Source organism: Fringilla coelebs (genome assembly GCF_963513975.1).
Source record: "Fringilla coelebs genome assembly, chromosome: 1".
In the NCBI taxonomy this organism is placed as follows: Eukaryota; Metazoa; Chordata; class Aves; order Passeriformes; family Fringillidae; genus Fringilla; species Fringilla coelebs.
This window is the reverse complement of record NC_140028.1, coordinates 130,053,870-130,077,511: the sequence shown is the minus strand read 5'-3', so window position 1 is coordinate 130,077,511 and position 23,642 is coordinate 130,053,870. Positions and strand designations below refer to the sequence as shown.

The 23,642-nt window shown below is 35.5% G+C and overlaps 1 protein-coding gene across 2 annotated transcripts in view; it reads left to right on the top strand.

Annotated features, from left to right (window-relative positions):
• The window catches only part of AKAP9 (A-kinase anchoring protein 9), a 104,981-nt gene that overhangs the window by 77,666 nt on the left and 3,673 nt on the right, over positions 1–23,642 (top strand). For both annotated transcript variants that reach the window (XM_084214816.1, XM_084214815.1), the window contains 20 exons: positions 2,715–2,891; positions 3,000–3,104; positions 3,510–3,662; positions 3,926–4,105; positions 7,064–8,152; positions 9,160–9,300; positions 9,666–10,151; positions 10,555–10,618; positions 11,330–11,448; positions 12,231–12,422; positions 13,231–13,419; positions 14,057–14,201; positions 14,961–15,180; positions 16,167–16,317; positions 17,222–17,890; positions 19,622–19,821; positions 20,708–20,816; positions 21,660–21,845; positions 22,406–22,606; positions 23,003–23,235. In XM_084214816.1, coding sequence (XP_084070942.1) covers positions 2,715–2,891; positions 3,000–3,104; positions 3,510–3,662; positions 3,926–4,105; positions 7,064–8,152; positions 9,160–9,300; positions 9,666–10,151; positions 10,555–10,618; positions 11,330–11,448; positions 12,231–12,422; positions 13,231–13,419; positions 14,057–14,201; positions 14,961–15,180; positions 16,167–16,317; positions 17,222–17,890; positions 19,622–19,821; positions 20,708–20,816; positions 21,660–21,845; positions 22,406–22,606; positions 23,003–23,235 — 5,009 coding nt within the window. The remainder of the gene's footprint in view (positions 1–2,714; positions 2,892–2,999; positions 3,105–3,509; positions 3,663–3,925; positions 4,106–7,063; positions 8,153–9,159; positions 9,301–9,665; positions 10,152–10,554; positions 10,619–11,329; positions 11,449–12,230; positions 12,423–13,230; positions 13,420–14,056; positions 14,202–14,960; positions 15,181–16,166; positions 16,318–17,221; positions 17,891–19,621; positions 19,822–20,707; positions 20,817–21,659; positions 21,846–22,405; positions 22,607–23,002; positions 23,236–23,642) is intronic.

Genomic DNA, 23,642 nt, shown 5'->3' with positions numbered 1-23,642 from the left:
ATTTGACATCCTGTTTTTATAGCACAGGTGCACCACTGAAGTTAAACTTCAAGTTACTGAAGTTTAACACCTGTTGGCACTGAAAAATGTAGTGATTGTAGAACAGCAGCTCAAGGGAATCACAGAAAGCTCTTAGACTCAGCAAAATCAAGAAGTGGCAGTAGTGTAAATGCTATCTATTATAATGCTTTTGCAGATTTTATTTGATGAACTGTTAATCAATTAAATTACATTTTATTTTTTGTGTACTGCCTTTTGATCAAGGCTGATACTTGTGCATTTTTTTGTTACTTTATTTTAAGCATTAAAATGCCCTCTTTTATGTTAGACTATCATTTTCAAATCAAAGGTATTACTGGAGTAGTTCAGTTGCTGTCATTCAATTCTTTAATATTAGCAATAATTAGTATTCTGTATTACATTAAAGAGAGGAAGGTGTCCCTGCCTATGGCAGGTGTATTGGAACTGGGTGACATTTAAGGTTCCTTCCAACCAAAACCATTTTATGATTCTAGGCTATAGTTTAGGACCACAGACAGTAATAGGACATACATTTCTATTTGTGAGATAAGCATGTCAATGTACCTACCTATTTGGAATTTGCAGGTTTAGAACTGTGTTTTATTGGGTTTCTAAATATATTTTAGTACAAAGATTTGTATGAAATTTGACAGTGTTCATTTAGTACTGTGGGATGTGGTTGTCATCAGCCTCTGTGAACAATGAATCATCTGGAATTAGCTGGATACATGTTAAACAAAACATACAGGGCAATTCTACATCTCTTTCCTTCTGTTGCCAAGAGTGTGCACATTTCACTCCTGCTGACATTTTACACAGATGGAGGTGGCTCTAGCACAATTAGTTTTCATGAATCCAGGATGTTCACTTTGTTATGTGTCTGTTTATTATTTTTGGCATGAATAGCATATGAATTCCTGGTTAAAATTCTCACATTAAAAAATTCTCCCAAGAAAAGTTCAAATTTGATTGCATAATAAAAATTGTCCTATTTTTTCAGAATCTATATATGAAAATCATCCTGATTTATTTGTACATGTACACATATGTGTACACTCTTAAGGTGGCAGATATGCTACAATGGAAATTAAAAGCTGTAAAATGCTGTAAAGACATGCTTTAACTGTGATTAAAATGTTGAGATTTGTACTTGGCCTTTTTAAATTAGAATTTTTTAATAGGTAGAAAGACAGTAAGATAATAGGTGGAAAGACAGTAAGAAAGACAGTAAGATAATAGGTAGAAAGACAGTAAGAAAGACAGTAAGATAAGTCTGCAAGCACTACAGATGTCGGAGCTGGTTTAGATATAGGTTATGTTAAATGTGATACACTAGAAATTATAGATGGGATTTTCAGTAATGTATTAGACTTACATTTATCTTACCAAATGCAGTACATATTCTTACTAGATTGTCTATTTTGATGTCACAATGTTCCTTGAAATATTTTGTAAATATCCATATTTTCATTATTTATCATGCTTTTGAGAGAGCTGTTTTATTTTCCGTAGTTGCGTATTTTTTAAAATCCTCTTCTGCTTTGAGGGAATGCCATGACCATTTTTGGTTGATAACTAAATTTGTTTCTTACTGTTGTTTCAGCTTTGTCAACTTATTCCAGGGAGGGTCGTCATAGAGTCTGCTCCAGACTTGATTTTTATTTTTCCATTTCTCTCTCAGGACTTTTCTGAGGTCACTTCAGACTGTGATGTTACTGATGGATGGATAACGTCAAAAATACCATCCTGTCAGCTTTATGTTCTGGTCCTCTTCTCTCCTATCTCTTGAAATGCTTTGAGTCTTCTACCTTTTGGCTACATCGTAACTTCCTAATTGTAAATACTGAAATCAGTTTCTTGAGTGGGACAAAGATTACTTTCCCTATCTCTTGCTCAATTACTCAGGTCTTATCTCTGTACATCATACTATGGATTTGTTAATGCGTCTTTCTTATCTGTAATTTCAATTAATAATTTCTGAAATACAGCTAGAAATGGATAGATATTACTATCTCTGCTACTTTAATTAATCTTTTAATGTGTTGCTTCTGAGACACATACCTCTGACCTACTGAGATTCAGAATGTTCAGTCCCCATAGAAAGTGAATTTATTACATCCATGACATCTCTTTGGTCCCATTTAAGGAACACAGCAAAAAAACAAAGCTTCCTGTCTTTTGTGATTTAAGTATAGCTATTCTCTTCAATGTTAAAGATCCATTGAGTTTTAGGATATTCCTGTATGTCACTAATCAGCTCCTTCTTTTGAATAATTTTGTCACAGATTTTTAGAACTATGATTTTCCTCTGAGTCAAATAGCTTCTTGACCATAGGGTCAAGACATTTCATCCATAGGTGTTAAAGGCATCATTTTAGTGGGCTGCATAGGGATGTTGTGCTGCTTGCTTTTAACTGACTGCAGAGTCTGAGGGCTTCAGAAGAACAAGATCAGATCTAGAGAGCAGGCGGTGTGGCACAGAACATACCACTTCTTAAATAATGCTGTTTGTATTTGTTGGATGTAGTACCGCAGTATTCTGACTGTATGTTCTGTTTCACCTAAGGAGTAGGAGTTTTGTTATGGGAGAAAAAGAGGAATATTTTCTTCCTGTCAGAAATGCATGGTGTTGCTATTGCTAGCCAACCCTTCCAGTGCAGTACAATATAATAATCTTGCCATCTTGTCATCAGGTTGAACAGTTAACAAATCATCTCAAAGAAAAAACAGACAAATGCAGTGAGCTTTTGCTCTCTAAGGAGCAGCTTCAGAGAGATGTACAAGAACGAAATGAAGAAATTGAGAAGCTAGAATGCAGGATAAGAGAACTGGAACAAGCCTTAATCATTAGTGCAGACCACTTGCAAAAGGTATTGCTTGGTTGAAATTTATCAAGGATTTCCTGCTTTCTTATTTTCTTGAGAGCAAAATAGTGTATTTTTTAATCTGATAACTATTAGTATTATTTCTGTTTATAGGTGGAGGAAAGGAAACAGTTTGGCACCATCATAGTAAAGGGAGAGTTACCTCTTGAAGTACAACTGCAAGCTGAACGAGAAGCTGTGGACAGAAAGGAAAAGGAGGTAAAATACCTGTGAAAATATCCATCTTTCCACTTAGATCTTGGTTTGTCAGATTTTGCTTTTTGTTGAGCTTAGTGAACTGAAAAGATGATTTTTTTTTTACAGTTAGAGAGACAGCAGTCCAAATCCCTTTGAAAGTCTCTCATGATCCATGATAGTTGTTGTTTTATAGTAATATTTATGACTTGCATGAGTGTTTCTGAAATAGAAATTCAGCCCAAGTAAGGAAAACTGATTTTTTTAGTGGTGTTTAAAATTCCATTCAGTTTAAGGACTCAGAATATCACCAAATACCTGTTATTTTGTTTGTGCATATCCAACCAGTTTAGTGTAGAGAAATTTATAGCATTTAATTTTTAGTGTGGCTTCCTACTCCTTTTCCTGCTCTTTTTGTTGGAAACATAGGTCACGAACCTTGAGGAACAATTGGAGCAGTTTCGAGAGGAGCTAGAAAATAAAAATGAAGAAGTTCAGCAATTGCACATGCAGCTGGAAATTCAGCGAAAGGAGTCCACTACACACTTGCAGGAACTTGAACAAGAGAACAAATTATTTAAGGTAACTGTGCAACAGAGAAGCCTAAAGATTTAGTCTACTTCCTTCACAGAAATAAGTTCTTTGAAAATGCCAAGACATCAAATTCTTTCCCTTTCTCAAGCATTTCACCATTCAACTTGCCAAAATACTAAAAGGCTCATATGATTACTTGTCATTCCCTGAAATTTGTGTATTTTATTTCCTACACTTGAAATACTCACACAAGAATATGCAGAAAATGCTATATACAACTGTAACATGTTTTTTGGGGGGTTTTTGGGCAGGATGAAATGGAAATACTAGGACTAGCTATCCAGAAATCTGAAGATGCTGCCATAAAGGACCATCACTTAGTGGCTGGGAGGCTCGCTCACATCATGCAAGAAAAGGATCAGGAAATATATCATCTTCATGAACAAATAGCAAAACTGCAACAGCAACTTGAAGTCACAACTGACAACAAGGTACATACTTCTGAAATCCATTTCAGAGTCCTACTTTGTGCTGCTAGTTTAAAGGAAAAAAACCCTCTGTCCCTCACCAGTTCCATTATCTTCTATTGCCGCCTTAATTTAAAAATGTAATGCTTCTATTTCAAGCAATGCTTTAAATCTAATCTCTTTTTCCTTTTTAGTCTCATTTGTGACAGCTGCTTTTTGCTTGCTTTTCTTTTTAGTTATTCTCTTTTATTTCTGCTTGAGTTCTTGTCTTAAGTTCTTCTTCATTCCTTGTTCCAATACTTCTGAATATTTAATACTATTTAGGTAGCTGAATTCAATCTCCACATTCATTTTAGCAGCTTCCCTCACTTGACTTACATTCAGTGTTGCGCTCCAGTGACATCTGCTGGATCATGTGAGATTTTAATGCATTTTTAGCAGCTGAACTTCTGAGCTCCATGAGCTTGTGTGAATGCATTGTTCTCATAGTGGTGTTGGCAACACCTTCTGTCTAATTTCAAGCATGGAGGGGCAAACAAAATGCTGTGTTTTATTAGAAGGAGAGAGAGAGAGAGAGAAAGAAAGAAAGAAAGAAGCCGATTTATCTTTTATTTACTGAGCTTTAACACCTGTAGCTTTCCATTATTTTTCAATTATGTGGTTTTTTTGATTATCAGCTTCATCTTCTTTTGGCTTATTTTCATTTTATACAGATAAAACACACTGATTTTTTCAGTGGCTGAATTTTACATTCTGACTATTTTAAATGTTATTTATTAGTCATAAGCTTTCACTCAAAAGCAAGTAAAGAACAGGATTTATGTTGTCCCTTGGAAGCTGACTGAACATTTAGGCTAACATTCTACTACAACATATTGAATCCACTAAAATAGTGGGTTCTGACTGAGATAAATAATTTCACTGAGTCTTTAGTTCAAAATTCAGTTATAGTGAAAGTCAGTGAATAATGATGAAACTTTGAATTGGATTTAGGAAACTGGATTTAAGAAATATCATACTTCAAGAATCCAGAAGAGTTCTGCTCTATACAATGACCCCAGTAATAGAGTTACAGTTCTTGCCTTCAGAAAAATACCTAGGATTCAGTTTTAATTCATTTTGATGAATTGGTTCTTCTCCTGGTGCATGAAGCTTGATTTTCTTAATTTCATCCTCTGACTTGCTTTTATTTTCCAGGACATGAAATAATTACTCTGCTTGGTTATGAGAGCATTATTAAATATTAATAGATTATTCTTAGGTTAATCCCTTTTCTAAGTCCCTTAGACATCTTCATCCCACTAAGTGCTTTTCTTTTAATTACTTTGTCTGCATTCTGTGGGCCTTTATTCCATTATGTTATCAAGAACAGAAACTGTTATGCTGAGTTGATAGCAGTCATCAGGATCACTGTGCCTTTGGCAGTGGGGTTGAAAATATTTGATCTTTAAGGTCACTTCCAACCCAAGCCATTTTATGATTTTATGACTCATTCAGATTTTATTTAGTGTTTCTGAGCTTCCTGTAGTCTGAGGATTTTTGAAATTAAGTTTTTGGTTGGCAAACTAGCCTTTCTAATTTGTATGTTCACATTTATTTTTGTACATATTATACTTATTACAGAGTCATCTTGTTATTGTACTTAACTAACTCAGTGTAGTGAAGTATTAAGTCATAAAAGAAAAAACATGGCTATTTGAGTAATGAATTTTGTAATCTTTCATCTTTTCTACATGTTTTTTTCATATTTGAAAAGACTCTAATAGAGTTCTTACCTATTTCAGATACCATAACTGATTTTGTTTTATTTTATATTATTTTTTCTGGATTATTTGACATATCTTCTTCTGCCTTCTGCATTTCCACTGTAGAAGCACTGTTCACTTTAGATCTCCAAACATTCACTTTAGAAAAAAAATCAATTTTGTTTCTTAGGCTTACTACTTACAGTCTGGTCTGCCTTTATTTTGCCTTCATAAAGATAAAGTTTTGTCTTTCTTCTACACTGAAATGAAATTTGCTTCCACTGCAATTTAACAAGAAGGTTTTTAAACTAATTTTTATTCCTTTTGCTGAGACTTTTTATTTATTGAATTTAGAGTTCATCAACACCAGTTATTCCATTTTTTGTTTCTACTCATTTATTAGAAGCCAATATAAGATGCCTTCTCTTTTCTGCATCATAAAGTTGTCACCTTCGTATTTGATCAGTTACATAATTTTATAAATTTCTTGGAATTTTGATCCCCTTGCACAGCGTCTAATTTCAAGTGTCTAATTTCAGTCTCTAGAAGTAATCTAGGAAAGTATTACTCTTACTCTCTTCATGTTTTCATGACTCTCTGATTTTTGTTTGGATAGTCATATGCATTATCAAATAAATACTTCTGTAACTTTGTCTCTTTTTACTTTGATTTAAACTATGGCACAAAGAAATGATTGTGCTCTGGGTCTGTGTGTACTATTTGCCCTGTGTGTTTGTGTGCACATCTGCATGCACGTGTGGGTGCACACATAAACACACAAACACATATTTAGGATTGTGACAGAAAATGTCACAGTCAACTGATAGGTGTTTTCTATGGCCTCAGATTAAAAAGCATGTTATATTGGCATTTTTCAACACAATTAGTTAAAAGGTCTATTTGTATTTAAAATACATATTTATCTAAATTGGGTGTGTCTTAAATAAGCAAGTATTAGCTTCAAATTCAGTGTTCCCTAGCTCTGTGAATGTTACAAATGCTTTCACTTCATCTGGTGATTTAATACCTATTTTTCAGTTCTTTAAGGTCATGGGCTACTTTCTCAGTCCTATTTGAAGATGTCTCAATTCTCATTAAAGCTTTACAAGAGACATCACGTTAAGAAATTCATTGAGAACTGTCTTTTATGAGATCTTTCAAAGTTTGATTAAACTATTTCTGTGAAGTCCAGAACCAACATGATCAGGGTGGTTTTGTTTGGCTTTTTTCCCCCCAGGTTATTGAAGAGCAAAATGAGCATATACGGGAGCTTGAAGCCCAGGTAGAATGTCTGAAAAGTGATCAAGAACGTGTGAAGAAGAAAAACGATGAAGAAGTAGAGCAGTTGAATGATGTAATTGATAAGCTTCAGCAGGAGCTGGCAATTATTGAACAAAAGATACCAACAGATGTTGCTGGTTTTCAAGAAGATGCTGACAGTCCAAAACACATACTTGAAGCAGTTCTGGCAGAAAAGGAAGCTTTGGAAAAGCAAGTAGAAAACATAAATGCAGAGGCGTCTCAAACAAAGAATGAGCTTGAGGAAACAAAATTAAAAATGATCCAGTTAAAGCAAGAAATAAGTATATTAAAAAAAGAGCATGCAGGAATAACAGAGAAATATAAGTGTGCACTGGTCCAAGGTGATAAGTCAAAACCAGAAGACAGGAGCAATGGAAAAACTGAACAAATGGAAGGAGACTTATGTCAGGAGATAGACTTGCCAGATCAGTCCCAGCTTAGGACTTCAGATGAAAATGCAACAGTCACCATTAGCAAGATGGAGATACAACTGCAGCAACTTCAGGCATGCATTAAGCAAAAAGATTCAGAACTGTGCCAGTGCTACAATGAAATAAAAGACCTGAAAGAGCAAAGCAAGGCTGAAAAAGAAACACTTAAAAAGAGGATATTAGAACTGGAAAAGACACTAATGGAGAAAGTTGCTGCTGCTCTTGTGAGTCAGGTTCAGCTAAATGCAGTTCAAGAGCAGAGAAGATTCATGCAGGAAATTCAGGAAGCTTCAAAGTGTGTGGATGAAGCAAGCAAAAATGCCCCAACAGAGGGTTCAAGTGATAGAACTGAAAATGAGACAGAATCAAAATTATCACTCTTAACACAGAGGCTTAGTGAGATGGAAGACCAACTGGCAATGGTAAATCGTAGCTTGGAGCTAGAAAAAGAAAATGTGAAAGTTGCACAAAGGGAAGCTACAGTGAAAGAAGAGAGGTTCTTAGAGCTTCAGCAATTGCTAGAAGAGGTTAAAGAAAAACATAAAGGAGAGATTCAGAAATATATTAAGCAAGAAGAAATGCAGACGTATCAGGTAGATAGACACTATTTTCTTTTGTCTTGTTTTCACTAAAACCTGCTATTTTATCTAAGTATAATGAATGAAATGGCTCTTAATGAGAATGACTGTAGGCATATTCTGCTCTGTGTAGCACTTTCATATTTCAATATTACTCCTACAGTTACAGAGAAGAGAAGGATGTTATTTTAGGAAAACCCCACTATCAATTTTAAATTATGTATTAAAAACACCTTACCTTTTCATGATTGTAAGGTGGTTTTAAATTTTTGACATAAAATTTCTTATTCCTAATTTGACTTGACATAGAATGGAATGTAGTACACTTTTACATGGTGTGGAAGTAGAGACATAAAAATTAAAATGATAAAAAGTGTCTTAAGACACACACAGGATTCAGAATGATAAGAGAAATTATGCTGATTTTCTATACAGGTGTTTTTGGAATGGAGGTTGTTTATTTATATATGTTTTGATCTTGATTTGTTTTCTTGTTGTCCTGTTGGAGTTCCAAAGATACTTCCCTTCAGTGGCTTTTCCAATATTAGTTTGTCTAGATTTCCATGCAGCAGTGGTTTAATTGCCTCTCAATTTAGAACCATCAGTCAAAATTGACTGTGTTTTATAGTCCAAAAATGGGCTTGATGTCTCTGAATGTGAGAGTTTCGGAAGTCATGGAGCCTAGTACTGGATAAGAAAAGATTCTAAGATCTTTCATCCAAATACAAATTTAATGAATGTCAGAAATGTCTTATAAGTTAAATAATATTATCATTTCCTACTCTCTGTTTACCTTCCTCCCTGTGCTGTGTGGTGTATCCAATTTATGCTTGAGTTCAGTGAACTGTAAGATAGTCTTTCCTCCCATGGTCTTAGTCTTATTTTTTTGAAGCTGTGTTAACCCACATTACATGCATTTGTTTTCCCCTTTGGTCTTTTCACTTTGTAAGTTGGTGTGAAAGTGATCAGTGCTATTAAAACTTGAATCTTTATCATTTTCCATGTTTTGTGTTGCCATATAGGTAGAAGCACAGCTCATGGAAAGTCAAAAAGAAAAAGTGCTTATTACTGAGCTTGAGCAAGTGAAAGAAGAGGCAGCTGCTGCTAAGGAAGAGCTTAACAGTTACAGAGAAAAGGCAGAAAAACTTCAGCAAGAACTAACAGTAAGAACCAGAATGTTTCATATTGTATTTAAATCAAATAGTTGTACAGGACTTACAGTTCAAATATGTGTGCTATAGTTTGGGATTTTTTAATATTTTACTGAGAATGCCACCAAGAAAAGCAGCCAGTCAGTGCCTACTGTGAGTGGAACAGAGCTGAGGCTGTAGATCAAATATTCACTCATTGCCAAAGTACTTAGTTTTACTGCAGTGCAACAGTGGATCTAGAGCTGTATTTCTTAGGAGATAATATGTGCTACCATGTGTCATAACTGCTTTAAAATAGAACTAAACTGAGCTCTAATTGGATTTTAGCTGTTTTAAGTATTTGGAAGGATTGCAGTTGAGATTTTCCATATTTACAGGTAAAAGAGGCAAGTCTGATACATCTTCAGGAAGACCTGTGCAAAGTCAAAGAGAACCTGGTTCAAGCAGAGGAGAAGCTTGCAAGTTACCTGAGAAAGAACAAAGAAATGGTGAAAACTGAAAGCAAGAAGGATGCAGAAATATCGTGTGATTTGCCAGCCAGTGAGTCTACTCTAACTGGAAACAGCTCCTCATCACAAACAGGCAAGACTGTGGAAGTCTCACCAGTCCTTCTTAAAAATGCGGAAATCCAAATTGATTTGCAAAATGGATGCTCTTCAGAAGAGATTGCAGAGATTGTAAGAGAATTTACTGAAAAAATTGACCAAATGCAGGAACTCCATGCTGCTGAAATCATGGACATGGAGACAAGGCATATATCTGAATCTGAAGCATTAAAGAGAGAGAAGTTTGTTGCAGTACAAGTATTGACTGAAGAATGTAATACTTTAAAGGAAGTTATAGAAACTCTACAAGCCAAAGAAGTATGTATTTTATTTTATAATTACTGAAATACTTCAGTTGAAACTTTTGCTCTTGCTACAGAAATTCCCATTGAAAATCTGTAAAGTGTGAACCACCACATGCTCAGTAAAAAAAATTTAAAGTTCTAATGGTTCCATGGCCCTGGGAGAGATTGTGAACTCCTTTCTCAGCGCTAAAGTTTGCAATGTGCTCAACTATCAGGTGTTTCCTTGTGCTTGTGCCTTGAACCTGCCCTGCTCTAGGAAATGTAGGTCGCCCTGTGGAATGCCATTTCTCTCATATTCAGTTTTATTGCTTTGATTGCAGGGGAATTGGTTCACATTTCCTGCTCCTTAAAAGTTTCTCTCTTACTGAGAGTGGGTGAGGGGTTAAAGACTTGATTGTTTTCTTTTCTAAATACAGAGAATCCCAGTTTCTGGATTAGCACATTCTCCACCACATCAAGCTAGAGATGGAGGTTCTAGTGGTAAGAAATTTGTTTGTACAGATTTCAAACAGCATTATAAATTAAATCTGCTCTTTTGATATTAAGTTAAGGAGTTTGTATTCTTAGAAATCAAAACAGCTACTGCACAGCTTGAAACAGAAGCCTGTTGCACCAGCAAAAGGTTCTGGGCATGCCATGTCTGTTAATTTGGTACAAAAGGAAAATGTCTGGAGCAGAGATGGGTTTTAGTTGAAGCATCAGATGCTAATTATTCTCCTTTCCATCAGAGTTTCTGTATCCTTCTTAGCTATTACATGATCTCTTCAGCATACTTTCATCATCTCTTGATAGTATTTAAAGCTACAGCTCTGTAGCAGTGGGAGATGATGACAGGGATTGACTTCTCCAAGTGTAATAAAATTATTCCATTTATTCTTGACATAGGCAATGCAAAGCACATTAAGAGGGGTTGTTTGGCACAAGTGTTTATGCAAGTAGTTCTTTGTCTTGTAAAACAAAATAAGGATTTTAAAGTTTGGTTGTGGTTTTATATTTTAGTTTTGTTTTGCTGTTACTTCTCTGAAACTGAGAAAGACAAACTATAAAACAAGTAGTCTCCAGGCTTAGAATGAACCCTTAGTGACATGGAACTACCTGTTAAAACAACAGATGAAAAATACTTTTTTGATGCCTGTTCTTCAAAGCTTCACAGTAATCCAGCTTTCATGTTGTTCTCTCCTTTTATTTTAGACTCCAGTTCAGACTGGAGTCAAGGAATGTATCTTGCTCAGACCCAGGGATCTGACACAGTATCTGAAGGAATAGATGAAGGTGAAACTTCAACAGATTTACTTCCGAAAAAAATTAAGGTAACTTAGACTCAATCTTTTTCTTTTAAGGAACAAGAGTGATACTACTGAAATTGAGATTAGCTTCTGCTTGAACATTGATAACAGAGCCATTTTGATAAGTTTTAGTGTTGACTATTTTAGTACATTTTCTCACAGCGATGTGCATTTTTGCCTTTTAAATTAGGCTAAATATGAGTATTATATCTGTAGGCTTGTTCTCAGTTATGATTATGAGAAATAAAAATAGTTATAATTTATTGCAATTTCGTTGTATTAACAATAATGTCATGATCACATATTACACAATTTTATGGATTCTATTTTTATAACTATGTTATGAAAGCAAATTGTTTATTATAAACAGTAAGGGTATCATGTTTGAATTACATTTTTTAAAAAGTATTTTGTGACAAAGCCCTAGCTTCATAGTAATTACAAAAAGTGAAGCCTAAGCTCACCTGGAAGCCTTCCCATGACTGTTTTGAAAATGTCAGTTCACATTAGTAGCTGTTTTTAAATAAAAAATTGATTTGACGGATGTACACTGGAAAATTTTATTTGAAACTGAGGAAAACTATAACTATTTAATAAGTTTCTGTGTGACACATATAAAGGACTGGGTGACTCTTCTGTCCTTGATATGAGAAAGCATAGTTTCCTTGTGCTGTTCAAATTAGAAGTGCCAGTTTTCCAATACATATTAAATAAGATTGCAATTATTATTGTTATATATTATTATTGTATTATTGTTATATATTATTATTGCTGGCATTACTGATTTCTTTTTGCTTTTATTGTAGGGTTTGCTGAGAGCAGTCCATCATGAAGGCATACAGGTGCTGTCTCTCACTGAATTTCCATGTAGTGAAAAAGATCTGTCACCTCATAAGCAAGAGCCAGAATCTTGGCTAGAAGAAAGAAAAGCTTTCCTAAGCACCATCTCATCTTTGAAAGACCTAATTGCAAAAATGCAAGTTCATAGAGAAGCTGAGGTATAAAAAATATCTTAAGATTCTATCTAAATAAAAAGTAATTTATTATAGCCTTCTAAGGCACATCCACTGTTCAGGTTTAAATGCTTAAATATCCTATTACAAGGCAAAATATTTTTTTAAATGTGCCATAAAAATCCATATTGCCCTTCATGGTATTACAGCTTATATTTATATTATATTATGTTCTGTGCATTGATAACTTTTGACCATATAGATCCACCTTCTAAGAAGAATTCTATTTTGAAACATGTTCAGTAGCAGTTTAAATAGAATTTTTAATGCTGTTATTTATTGGCTCATTATTCAGTAACCTGCTAAAACTTTTGCTTGTTAAATTACCCCAATTAGACTCTTGGATATATGCAGGTAGTTTCTATTACTTCAGCATTTTCTTTAGCATGCAAAGTGGGCAGATGAGCTTTGTGTCACTTAAAATTAAATCTTTTTCATACACAGTGTCTGCACAATACCACATAGCTTTGTGAGAGCCTAGGGAGAGACATGTAATATGTGAAAAATTAAAGAATAGTGTGATATAGTAACCTCAGTAGTAACTACACAGGGCTAAGTTTTCAGTTACAAAACCCTAAATTGCCTCCATCTAAAATAAAGCTAAAAGTTTTATTAGATTTGTGAATGCGGAAAAATTTGTAATGTGTACAGTAAACACATCCATTTGTATGGATGAAATTTACACAGTTATTAAGAAAGGTAAACATTCCAATGAAAACACACACTATACATAGAAATTATAATGATGTAATCTTTCCATTTGGCTCTTTAAATTGTTTTTATACCACTGCAGATCTATGCAAGTACTGAATCTCCTGAAGGTGTGTCAGACTGGCGAGGAGAACTTCTGCATGCCGTTCAACAGCTTTTTGTGAGGGAACAAAATGTTCTCCTTGCTGCTTTTCAAACTGAACTTGCAGAAATGGGCACAAGAGATGCAGTGATGTTGATGAATCAGTTAGAGCACAGACTACAAGAGCAGGTAATATAAACTGTACTGTAGTCAAAGTGTTTGTCTACATTAGATTTGAATTTAATTTTATAAATCCGTTATAAATATATGTATTAATGGTAGTTTTGACAGTCTAAGGATGAAAACAAAGTCAGACTTGCAGAAAGAACTGGTATCTTTAAAAAAAAAAATTATGTGGCATGGGAAAGAAACTTTTGGGTACATAAGGTACAGAATATATACAGCTTGCAGAGATCAGTTTGCATTGAACACAGTTGTCCTGAACTTGATGTCATTAAGTTAATTAGAATTAAGTTACACTGTCTAAGAGAAAAGGTATCTTATTTATACAAAATAATTTGTGAGAAGAGAAGGTGATAAGGCTGCTATGGGACAGAGGGAAGTCAGTTATCTCCTCTGGAACATGGAAGGATTAGTGAGAAAATTGCAGTTTGCCAGAAAAGTGATAGCAATTTTCAGTCTGTAATTTTGATGCCTAGAAGAGAGCTAAAAAATAAGTAGTTTTTCCAAATATTGTAATACTGACTTCATTGAAAATGTTTTGAATATATGTGGACTATGAATATATAAATAAATGTGATGTCAGCACCATAGTTATTCTCATAAGATCTGGAGTTTTACTTTGAAATGTTTTTAATGCTAATAGGCTACTAACCAGAGAGCAGCAATGGACAGTCTTCAAAATGCAGACAGAAGAAGTTTGCTGATGGAGATTCAAGTATTACATGCTCAGATGAACAGTAAGAAAAGTAACCCCAAGAGAGAACAAGAGATTGATTCAAAAAGCCAAGGTGACTTCTGTGGTAATATTTGTCTGTTTCCAAATGCTTTCAAGGCAGTGCTCATAATGTTTTAAGTGACAAAAATGGTGACTTTTTTTGGTCTCTGATTTTGATATGCGTGTTTTGAACATGCATATTTTTCATCTTCTTCAATCTTATTTGACTACTTTTGCAAAAATTAAGATATAGTCTGTGTTCCTATGACTTGTATCAAACTGAAAGTGATACAAAGTTATGTTCAATTGCTATAAAAATGGAGCTTGAATTTTAAGGCTATTTTCCATGTATATGCTTCACTGTTTAGGTTCAGCAGCTTTGAAATTATCTAAGTTGGATAGTCAGTCATAATGCAGAAACTAAGGAGCAATTAGAATGAAGAACAAAAGGTTCAGAGAACAGGTATACTTTAAAATTAAGTAAAGCTCACTGTCAGTGTTTAGTTACAGATATTAGGTCACAAGTATACATACGTAATATAACTAACTTAAATTGTGTTATTCATTATCCAAATGATGCATATTGATATAGTCGCACACATCTTAGGGCCTTTAAAAAGTAAAGAAGTTGAAGTGATTTCTTCAAAGTCCGAAATGTATTCAAGCATAAAAGTCATGGGTTTGCTTTTATTGCAGTACTGAAATAAAATATTATTTTAAAATATCACTCTTAATAATAGCCTAATAGTGGTCATGCTCTGGCTAGGAGAAGCTTTACCCAATCACAGTGTTTTTTCATGAAGTAATTTCCATCTGAATGATCTCTCATTAGAAATGCTGGAGTATAATATGCAGCAGAAGCAGTTGCAGATTCTGGAGATGCAAGTGGAGCTCCGGAGTATGAAGGACCGAGCAGCAGAGCTTCAGGAGCAGCTGAATTCAGAGAGGATGATGGGTGCAGAGATGAAGAATGAACTTGCACAAGCCAGACTAGAGCTTGAAGCAACCCTTAAAGCACAGCACAAGCACTTCAAGGACCTAGAAACTATCAGGTGTGGCTTTCAGTGCCAAGCTGTCTGTGTTGGCTGTGAAGATTATCTTTCCTAATCTGAAACCATAATACTGATTTTCTTAAGGGGCTTGATCTCATGTAGTATAATTGCTTCTCAGTATTTCTGTAAAACCTACCTGACAGAAATAGACTTTTTACATTTGACAAAGGATATATTTCAATTCATAATTTGATTTAATACTCTATTAATTATCAAGTTCCTTTTTAAAATTTGTCACATTAGGCTACTGTATACAAGCTAATAATAGACCATACTTATTAAAGGTTTTTAATCTCTATGATCATGGAGAAAAAAAATGCGAAGTTAAGGTGACTTTGCAAGTACTTCCATATGAAATACTCTTAAATGTTGTTTTGACATGATTGATAGCAGAAGCCACAGATTTGGCACTTAGGAAAACCATTATTATTTATGCCTGAACCAGAGGGATGCACCCATGAACAGTATCTTAATGTTCAGCTCAGAGATAACAAATTAGGCTGGAGTTTAAATTGAAATTACTTTACAGATTACTTTAAACCTTTACAGACCATCAGGAGCAAGTTTCTTTTTCAAAACAGATGCAAAATTTATTTGCAAAAGAATGAAAATTTAGGATCACAGATTTTTCCTTTTCCCCCAATTTATTTTTTTCCCCTTGAGAAACATGGCAGCAAGATGCACTTCCATGGCATTCTTTAAGATTTTGGCCTGTGACTGGATAAGGTTGAACACTAACTGCCTCTGAGCCCCACAAGTGGCAGCTACAAAGGTAGCAGGACTGACACACTTGTTGTACTTCTTGAACTATGCAACTCTTTTGGGTTTGAGTTAGTCTTGTCTTTCTAAATAGGCTTTTCACTGTTACTCTACTAGACTAGCAGTGTTTTCAGTGCACAGGATGGAATAAATGCCAAGTAACTGACTGCATCATGGTAGGATTAGAGTCACTGCCTAATGTAAAGTTTGCTCCATTTTTCTTTTAGGACTGAAGTTAAAGAAAAAGCAGCTGAGCTAGATATTCTCAAGGATACAATGGCCAATGAACAGAAAAAATCAAGAGAGCTACAGTGGGCTTTGGAAAAAGAAAAGGCTAAAATGGAACGCAGTGAGGAGAGAGGAAGAGAAGAGCTTGAGGTATTCCATAATCCCAAGCAGCCTGGGACATCAAGGAGCATGAAAATATTCTTTTGGTTAACATTGCATCTCGGTTAACATCTTCTGTCCAATGTGTGCTTCATTGTTCTGTCTTCAGCTGTAGCATCTAGAGGTGAAGAAAAATATACAGAAGCTGTATGGCAAAGTATGAAAAAGGCCTGATGGACATTCCATTTAAATCAATAGGAATTTTACTGTGCTTTTCAGGCCCAATATTAAAAGATTCTATAATCTCAGTTATTCAGGGGGACAGGAACTGTTGATGGCTACACTCAGCCCCCACCACAGCCTAACTTGTAAAATATAGTATTTAAGAATATGATTTAAGGAGACATATTGTTTGTCACCTTTATAAAGTCTGCAGTTTAAAAAGTCTGCAGTTTCACCTCATGAAAATCAAACTAGGGAGTTTACTTTAGGAGAAAATGCTTCATTAGTATCTTCCTTGGTACCTCTGCAGTATTTGGTAGAGTGAAGGGGAGAGTAGGTATCCTGGTACAAGACAAAAGACAAAAAAGCAATCATTTCAACAGCATCAATTTATTTGCATCTTGAAATCCAAAGCTGAAAAATCATTTTCACAGCTTTAGAAAGTAAAAGCAGCTGGCTGTCTTCAACTTCAGAACTACAGTTGTTTGTATTCACTATAAAGTATGTGTTAAAAAGATTCTTTTATGAAATAATCTGATTTTAGAATAAAGACATCTATAATGTATTTTAGTATCAGATGTAACTGCAGCATTCAGAGTATTGTGCCATTACTTGGGAATAGCAAAACCTGTCAAAAGCAGCGTGCGTAGAGGTAGCATATTTGCAGTTTGCAGAAGATAATGGAAAGTATGCAGAAATGGCTTTGATCAGTTCTTATGTTTTCTTTTGAAAGGACCTAAAGTTTTCTCTTGAAGATCAAAAACAAAAGAACTTGGAGTTAAGTAAACTTCTGGAGCAAGAGAAGCAGCTCTCAAGTGATCTGCAGCAGAGAATTGAATCCCAAGAAGCACTCAGTGCTGCCCAGCTGTCACGTGAGCGAGGCCGTAATTCTGAGTTGCAGGTGCTTCTTGAATCAGAGAAGGTTCGAGCTCTCGAAATAAGCAGTGCCCTAGAAAGGGAAAAAGAGCTGTGTGCTCAGCTTCAAAGTGCTGAAGATAAGGGACAAGCTGGAACACCTAATCCATCTGAGGAAATGCTTAAAGAGCTGCAGAAGCAAATGGATGAAAAGCATGACCGTATAGTGGAGTTAGTAAGTGAGATGGAGAAGTATAAACTGGAATCTGTGCAAGTGAGACAGCAAATGGAAAAAGAAAGGCAGATTCAGAGGCAAGCACTACAAGCAGAACAAGATGCTAACATAATAGTACAAAAGAAACTCCATGAACTGGAGTCCAAAGTAGAAGATCTTCAGTGGCAACTTGGAGAAAAGAAGCAAGAAGTTCATAAATTAGGGAATGAAACAAAGAAGTTGCAGGAAATAATCCAAGATCTACAGAAAAAAGAGAAGGAGGATGAAGGAAGAAAGGAAGCCAAAAGGACACCAAGCCACAACCCAAATGAGGTACAGTAGGATTGAAAGTAATGTGTAATATTGAAATATACAATTTAGCTTTCATTCTTTTGCTCAATTATATGTCACTATGCCTTGACTCAGTCTATAAAATAGCCTGCAGTTTACAGAACATGGGCACCAGAGAATGGAAAAGGGAAAGCATTCCAGTTTGCTTCCTAAAACTATTCACATGCTTCCTCCTGAGAATGAAGTTAGAGAAGTGTATAAGGAGGAGCACGAGCAGGAGAAATGCATCTGGGTCTATACACACACTTTGCGTCTCTGTACAGGAGAAGAACGTTCCTTGCAAGCAGTTGCAGGAATGAGCTGTTCCTACTGAGGAATGCCCCAGGTCACTGCCCTTAATCTTTAGTTCATAAACTTCAAGGGGTCTTTGAAACATCATAAGTGATGTTCCAACAGCTTCAGTAAAGAAACGAGTAAGCAATCAAACAAGCATATGTATGAATATGTATATGATAGCAAACAAAATAGAAGAAAGAAATCAAGGTAAAAAATCAATTTAAGAATTATCCTAATTTTTAGATGAGTGAAAGTGCTGTCTCTATTGCCTCTAAATTTTTCACTGTCATAAAAGGTTAGGAGAGTTTTTAAATTACTTTTAGAACTTTTTTAGAAACTTGCCTGTAAGAGGTAAGCGTTGCTGGGTGAGTGATTTGTGGATAATCGCTGAGAGGACTGACGGGAGACTTGCTTGCCTCTTTGCTGACCATGTTTTTGCCCATCCTGACATCATTTGTTTTACCAGTTAATTGTATGTGGAGCCAAGAAGGAAATTTTTCTTTTCATCTACTTTGACTACTGGTTTTTATCTTCTGCAGCAGTGGAAACTACCCACATCTAGCAGGCTGTTGAGTGTATTGGTAACAGCAGCAGCCTTCCTGCGATGCTCATTTCGTGCACCTTGTTCTTCTGCACAGAAAGAACTGCCAGCACTGTGGTCAGCAGAGTCTTCCCTTGGATCAGGTTATCAGCAGCTGTTGGGGTTTTTTGCCTTCCTCATCAGCAGATAGTCTGATCTGCTTTCCAGGACCTGCCTGGAATTTCAAATAATGAATCTACTGCTGTTTCCTGTGACATTTGAAACACTCTGACCTTCTTCTTTGGTACTATCCTGTAGGGGAAACAGCCAAAGGCAGAGCCATGGACTCAAGTTTCTTTGTGAGGGATAGCAGTTCTTCCATGGCAGTGTTGGGAGGCTGTTACCTAGGAACACCTCTTCAGTTTTGCTTGTGGTAGCATCAGTGGTGTGTTTGCCTGTGACTGGACTGATCTCCATGACCATGGTGGTCTCTTTCAGCCCTGTTCTTCTGACTATAAATTGGTTACAAAAACACATAGGCCCAGTTTCCCAGATTCCTTGCACAACTGGTAAAGGAGCTGCTAGGGGAAGAAACAGAAAGGCTTGGTGACATCCTGATGAGTTTTTTGACTGGATGATTGCTAGTTCTTAGTCAAGAAAGACACTAGACCTTTCATGAATGATAGTTTAGTGCTACATTACAGCGGTGTTGTAGTCACACTAAATTTCTTTCTCTGTCAGAATTTTCTGTTCTTCGGTTTCTGAGTATGTTTCAAAATCATATGTTTTCATTTTACAGCACTGGATCACATACTATATATTTTTATTTTTATATATATATATATATATATATATATATATATATATATATATATATATAAAAATATGTATATAAAAAAATAACTATTTGTTTCCAGACTACCTGGGATACATCCAATGACAGAACAAGAAATTGGGTTCTCCAGCAAAAAATGGAAGGAGCTGAGACGAATGAGTTGACTTACCGCACAATGACAGGAGATCTCTCTGCTGCCACTGAAATTCTGGAAAAAGTCAGACAAAAGCTGCAAAATGCATCTCCAAAGCTGAAGCAGCTGGCTCGGAAAGCTGCTAGCAGGTTAGACCAGTCTTCAGCTATTTGGTTTAGTAAATAGCAGCCAGCAAGCTAATATATTGGGTTTGAATCCTAATTCATAGACTGCAGGATTTAATTGAGTTTGGGGTTGTTAGTTTTATCGTGTATGTTGTTACTTGAGATATACTGATGGATGACAGGATCACAGAGTATCAAGTGCTGCTGTAAATCCTATATGTTTTAATAGGGTCCTTTCTAAGGCACAGCAAAATAGTCTTTTTTTCCTCTGAAAAGTGATAAGGTTTATCTGGGTATGGTATAGGTAGATGAATTTTAAATATTAATTAAATAATTCATCATGCTTAAGGGGATGAATATCGGGATTATTGTTCTGAATCATCCTCCTTGGGGAAAAAAGTATTATGGTCAAGTGAAACTGATCTTGATTCTTATTTTTGGAAGGTTACTATCTACATAAGATTAAAAAATATCATGGTACCTCCCATGGTCCATGGGAGGTTTGAATCTGTTTTTATTTTGCTGTGATGGTCGTTTAATATTAAACATTCCTTTTGAAACATTTGGGCAAAGCAGAATGCAGTATATCTGAAAATACCCTAGGATTTTGATCACACAAATTCAAAAGATTTGTGGGAAGCAGAACCACTATTTTAAATGTGCTTCATGTAGAATATCCCTGTCTAAAAATGAGTGCAAACAGTTCTATACACTTTTTTTTTTAAATCAAGACAATTTTGTTTAGAGTCACTTAGCAGTCTTGAAAATACTGCCCTGTCTCCAGTACTGCTGCAGTGACTTGCTATAGATACAGTGTGCATAGGAAATGCACACTGGATCCATGGAAAGTCCTGTTAGTCTGGCTCGTGATGTCACAGTTGATCTGCTGTTGAAACCCCTTTTGTTTCAGATTGCAGTTTGAAACAGCAGATGATCAGGATTTCATTTCAGTACAAAATGCTATTGAAGAAGTTATTTCAGAACTGAAAATACTGCCTGGGTTGCCCAGTCTGGAAGAGGTGAGAGTCAATGCTGTAACTTTGATGGGAGATTTAGGATGAAGAACTGTGAGCAGAAACTGCAAGGAGTTTGTAAGCCTGTACTTTTTCAGATCTTTATAGAGGAAAATTCCAGCAAGTGTTCTGACTGGAGTTTGTAAAGTGTAAAAACCCCTTTCCTTTTTTTTTTTTTTTTTTTTTTTCAGTTTTTAATACTTTAAAAGGGATTTTTCAAATCAAAACTTTTCCAATTTCATTTTAAATTTCTGCATCTTATGGCTTTTTCTTTAAGATATTTTCCTTTCAGCAGTAATCCTATAACTGAGGAAACTTTCCTCAGTACTTCGTGATATTAAAATCAGCATTTAGTATTTACTGTATTGTGTTGACACAACACATTTACTTAAACTGCCCTATATTTACCAAATGAAAGGCCACTGAAGATTGAGTGGCATGCACTAATGTAAAAAAAATGAAGTGAGGTAATCTGTTGCAAAGAATTCGGCAATATTTGATTTTTAAGTGAGCTTGATTTAGTCCCTATATGTAACTTGAAAAAAGCTTTTTTCTTTTCCTCTAAGTTAGGTAAACATAAACATAAACATAGTAGAAAACTCTGCCAAGTGTTATAGCTGGTACAATTGAGCTTGTATGAAAATACTCTGTTGTAATGTACAGGGTAAGTATAGACAAGAAAGTCACCATGATTTGTAGCTTACAAATGTACACTGAAGTTTTTAATATGAAGTTGATACAAAGCTATTACCATTATCTATAAATGTTTTTCACGTTTAAGCCAGTTACTTTCAAACTGGCAATTTGGATCTAATAGAAGTTGAGTTTGGTTTTCTTTCTTCCTCGTAGCTGAAGATGGTGCTGCCGCCAGGGACTCCATCCAGCTCTCTGACTGAGAGGCTGCTCAGGCAAAATGCTGAGCTGACAGGCTTTGTCAGCAGACTGAGTGAAGAGAAGAATAATTTGAGGAATGCTGTTATGAAACTGGAGGAAGAACTGAGAAGATACCAGCACAGGCAGCCTTCTGCAGACTATGTATGTCCCTGGTGGTGCTGATCTAATGAGTTATGTACACAGACATGAAAGCCTAATTTCTTGTCCTAGTCACCCAGTTGAGAGTGATCAAGCTATCTATCTTTCTTGGCTTCCCTTTACAGAGTAAATTGGTGTGAGTTATTCTTGTTCAGTGGTCAGTATGTGTCAACTCTGTTGAGTGTAAAGCTTTGTGATTTTACCCAGCTTCTTTTTGTTAACTACTCTTTATTTTAAACTCTTTGTGCCTTTCTTTTTTATCTCTATCTTATCACCATGATAAGCAGATCCAGATAGATCCAGATAGGCTTCAAGATTAAGAAGCTAGTATGATCCAGTTGAGGGGAAGTTTTTTTAGAGAAGCTGTATTTTTCTGGGACATTGATTGGGCTCCTAAAGTCACTCCTTTTGAGATGTCAAGAGTGCAAGGGTGGCTTCAGATCCAAGCACTGAATAGTTTTTCTCATTAATTTTATGAGCTCTCCACTGAACCAGTGACTAGAATGACATGGCCTAAGCTTCTCCAAATTGTGTTATTCAAATTCAGTTTCCTTTGTCTTCAGTCTTCCAGGCACTCATCAGATGTTGGAGTTAATATAGACACTCTTGTTGCTTCTGAGAAGGAAATTTGGAACAGAGAAAGGCTGTCACTGCAGAAATCTTTGAAACAAGCCGATGCAGAACTCTCCAAGCTGAGAGCAGAGCTCAGGAGTGAGGCTTTCCTCAGAGAACTGGGATCAGATACTGATAATGCTGTTCTAAGGGTAAGAAGATTTTTTTTTCCCACATAGTAACTACAGCTGCTTTAAAATTTTGATTTGGGCTTATTTTTCATTGTGTTCAATCGGCTTTATTCTGAGTAAAAAGATACTAATTCAGTTTTAAAATTTTCATATTCAGGTACCTGACTGTTTTTTCTCTCCAAGAATGACACATAAACACCTATGTTGTCCTTTTGTGTGTGTGCTATTTCTTGCTGTTTAGGTGACCCTCAGTATATGAAGTTGCATTCAACAAGTGCGAGCAGCAGCACAGTTTTCTTCATGGAACTGAGAAATGAATAATCATAGAAATGCTGTAGAAGTAACAATGTCAAAGGTCTTGGGACTGTTGTGATTCTCGAAGTTTATGGAGCTTTTTGTCTTTTTCTCTTGTTGTAGAGAATTTATGGCAAATACCTACGAGCAGAGAGCTTTCGGAAAGCTCTCATATATCAGAAAAAATATTTGCTGCTGTTACTAGGAGGATTCCAGGAGTGTGAAGAGGCCACGCTGGCCCTCATAGCACGGATGGGGGGACAGCCTTCCTACACAGACCTTGAAATCATCACACAGCATTCAAAGGGTTTCACACGATTTCGCTCTGCAGTCAGAGTGTCCATTGCAATTTCAAGGTAACCTGCAGGAAGTTACATTTCTAACAGATATGACTGTGCTGCTTAATATATACTTTTCTTGCTCTCTAGTGAAATCTAGAAATTGTCTAGAAATTCCATCCTGTATAAATGGCATATTTTTGGTGGTCGTGAATATAGTAGATACTTGTAGGGTGACAAGGTGAGCAGAGTGTAGGGAAATTTTGTAATAGGAATAAGCAGTCTATTGTAGCTGAAAAGGGCTCAGTATCTGATCATCTCAGATGGAGTGTACTGGATAAAGTCATATTATTAAAAAACTTTATTACAATTCTAAGGATTGCACTTATTTACAAAGGTTTTTTCTGCAACTAAATTTCCTTTAAAGATTAAAGTCTTACATGTAAGTATAATATAGATTTAGGAATTAATTTTCTTAATCTAGG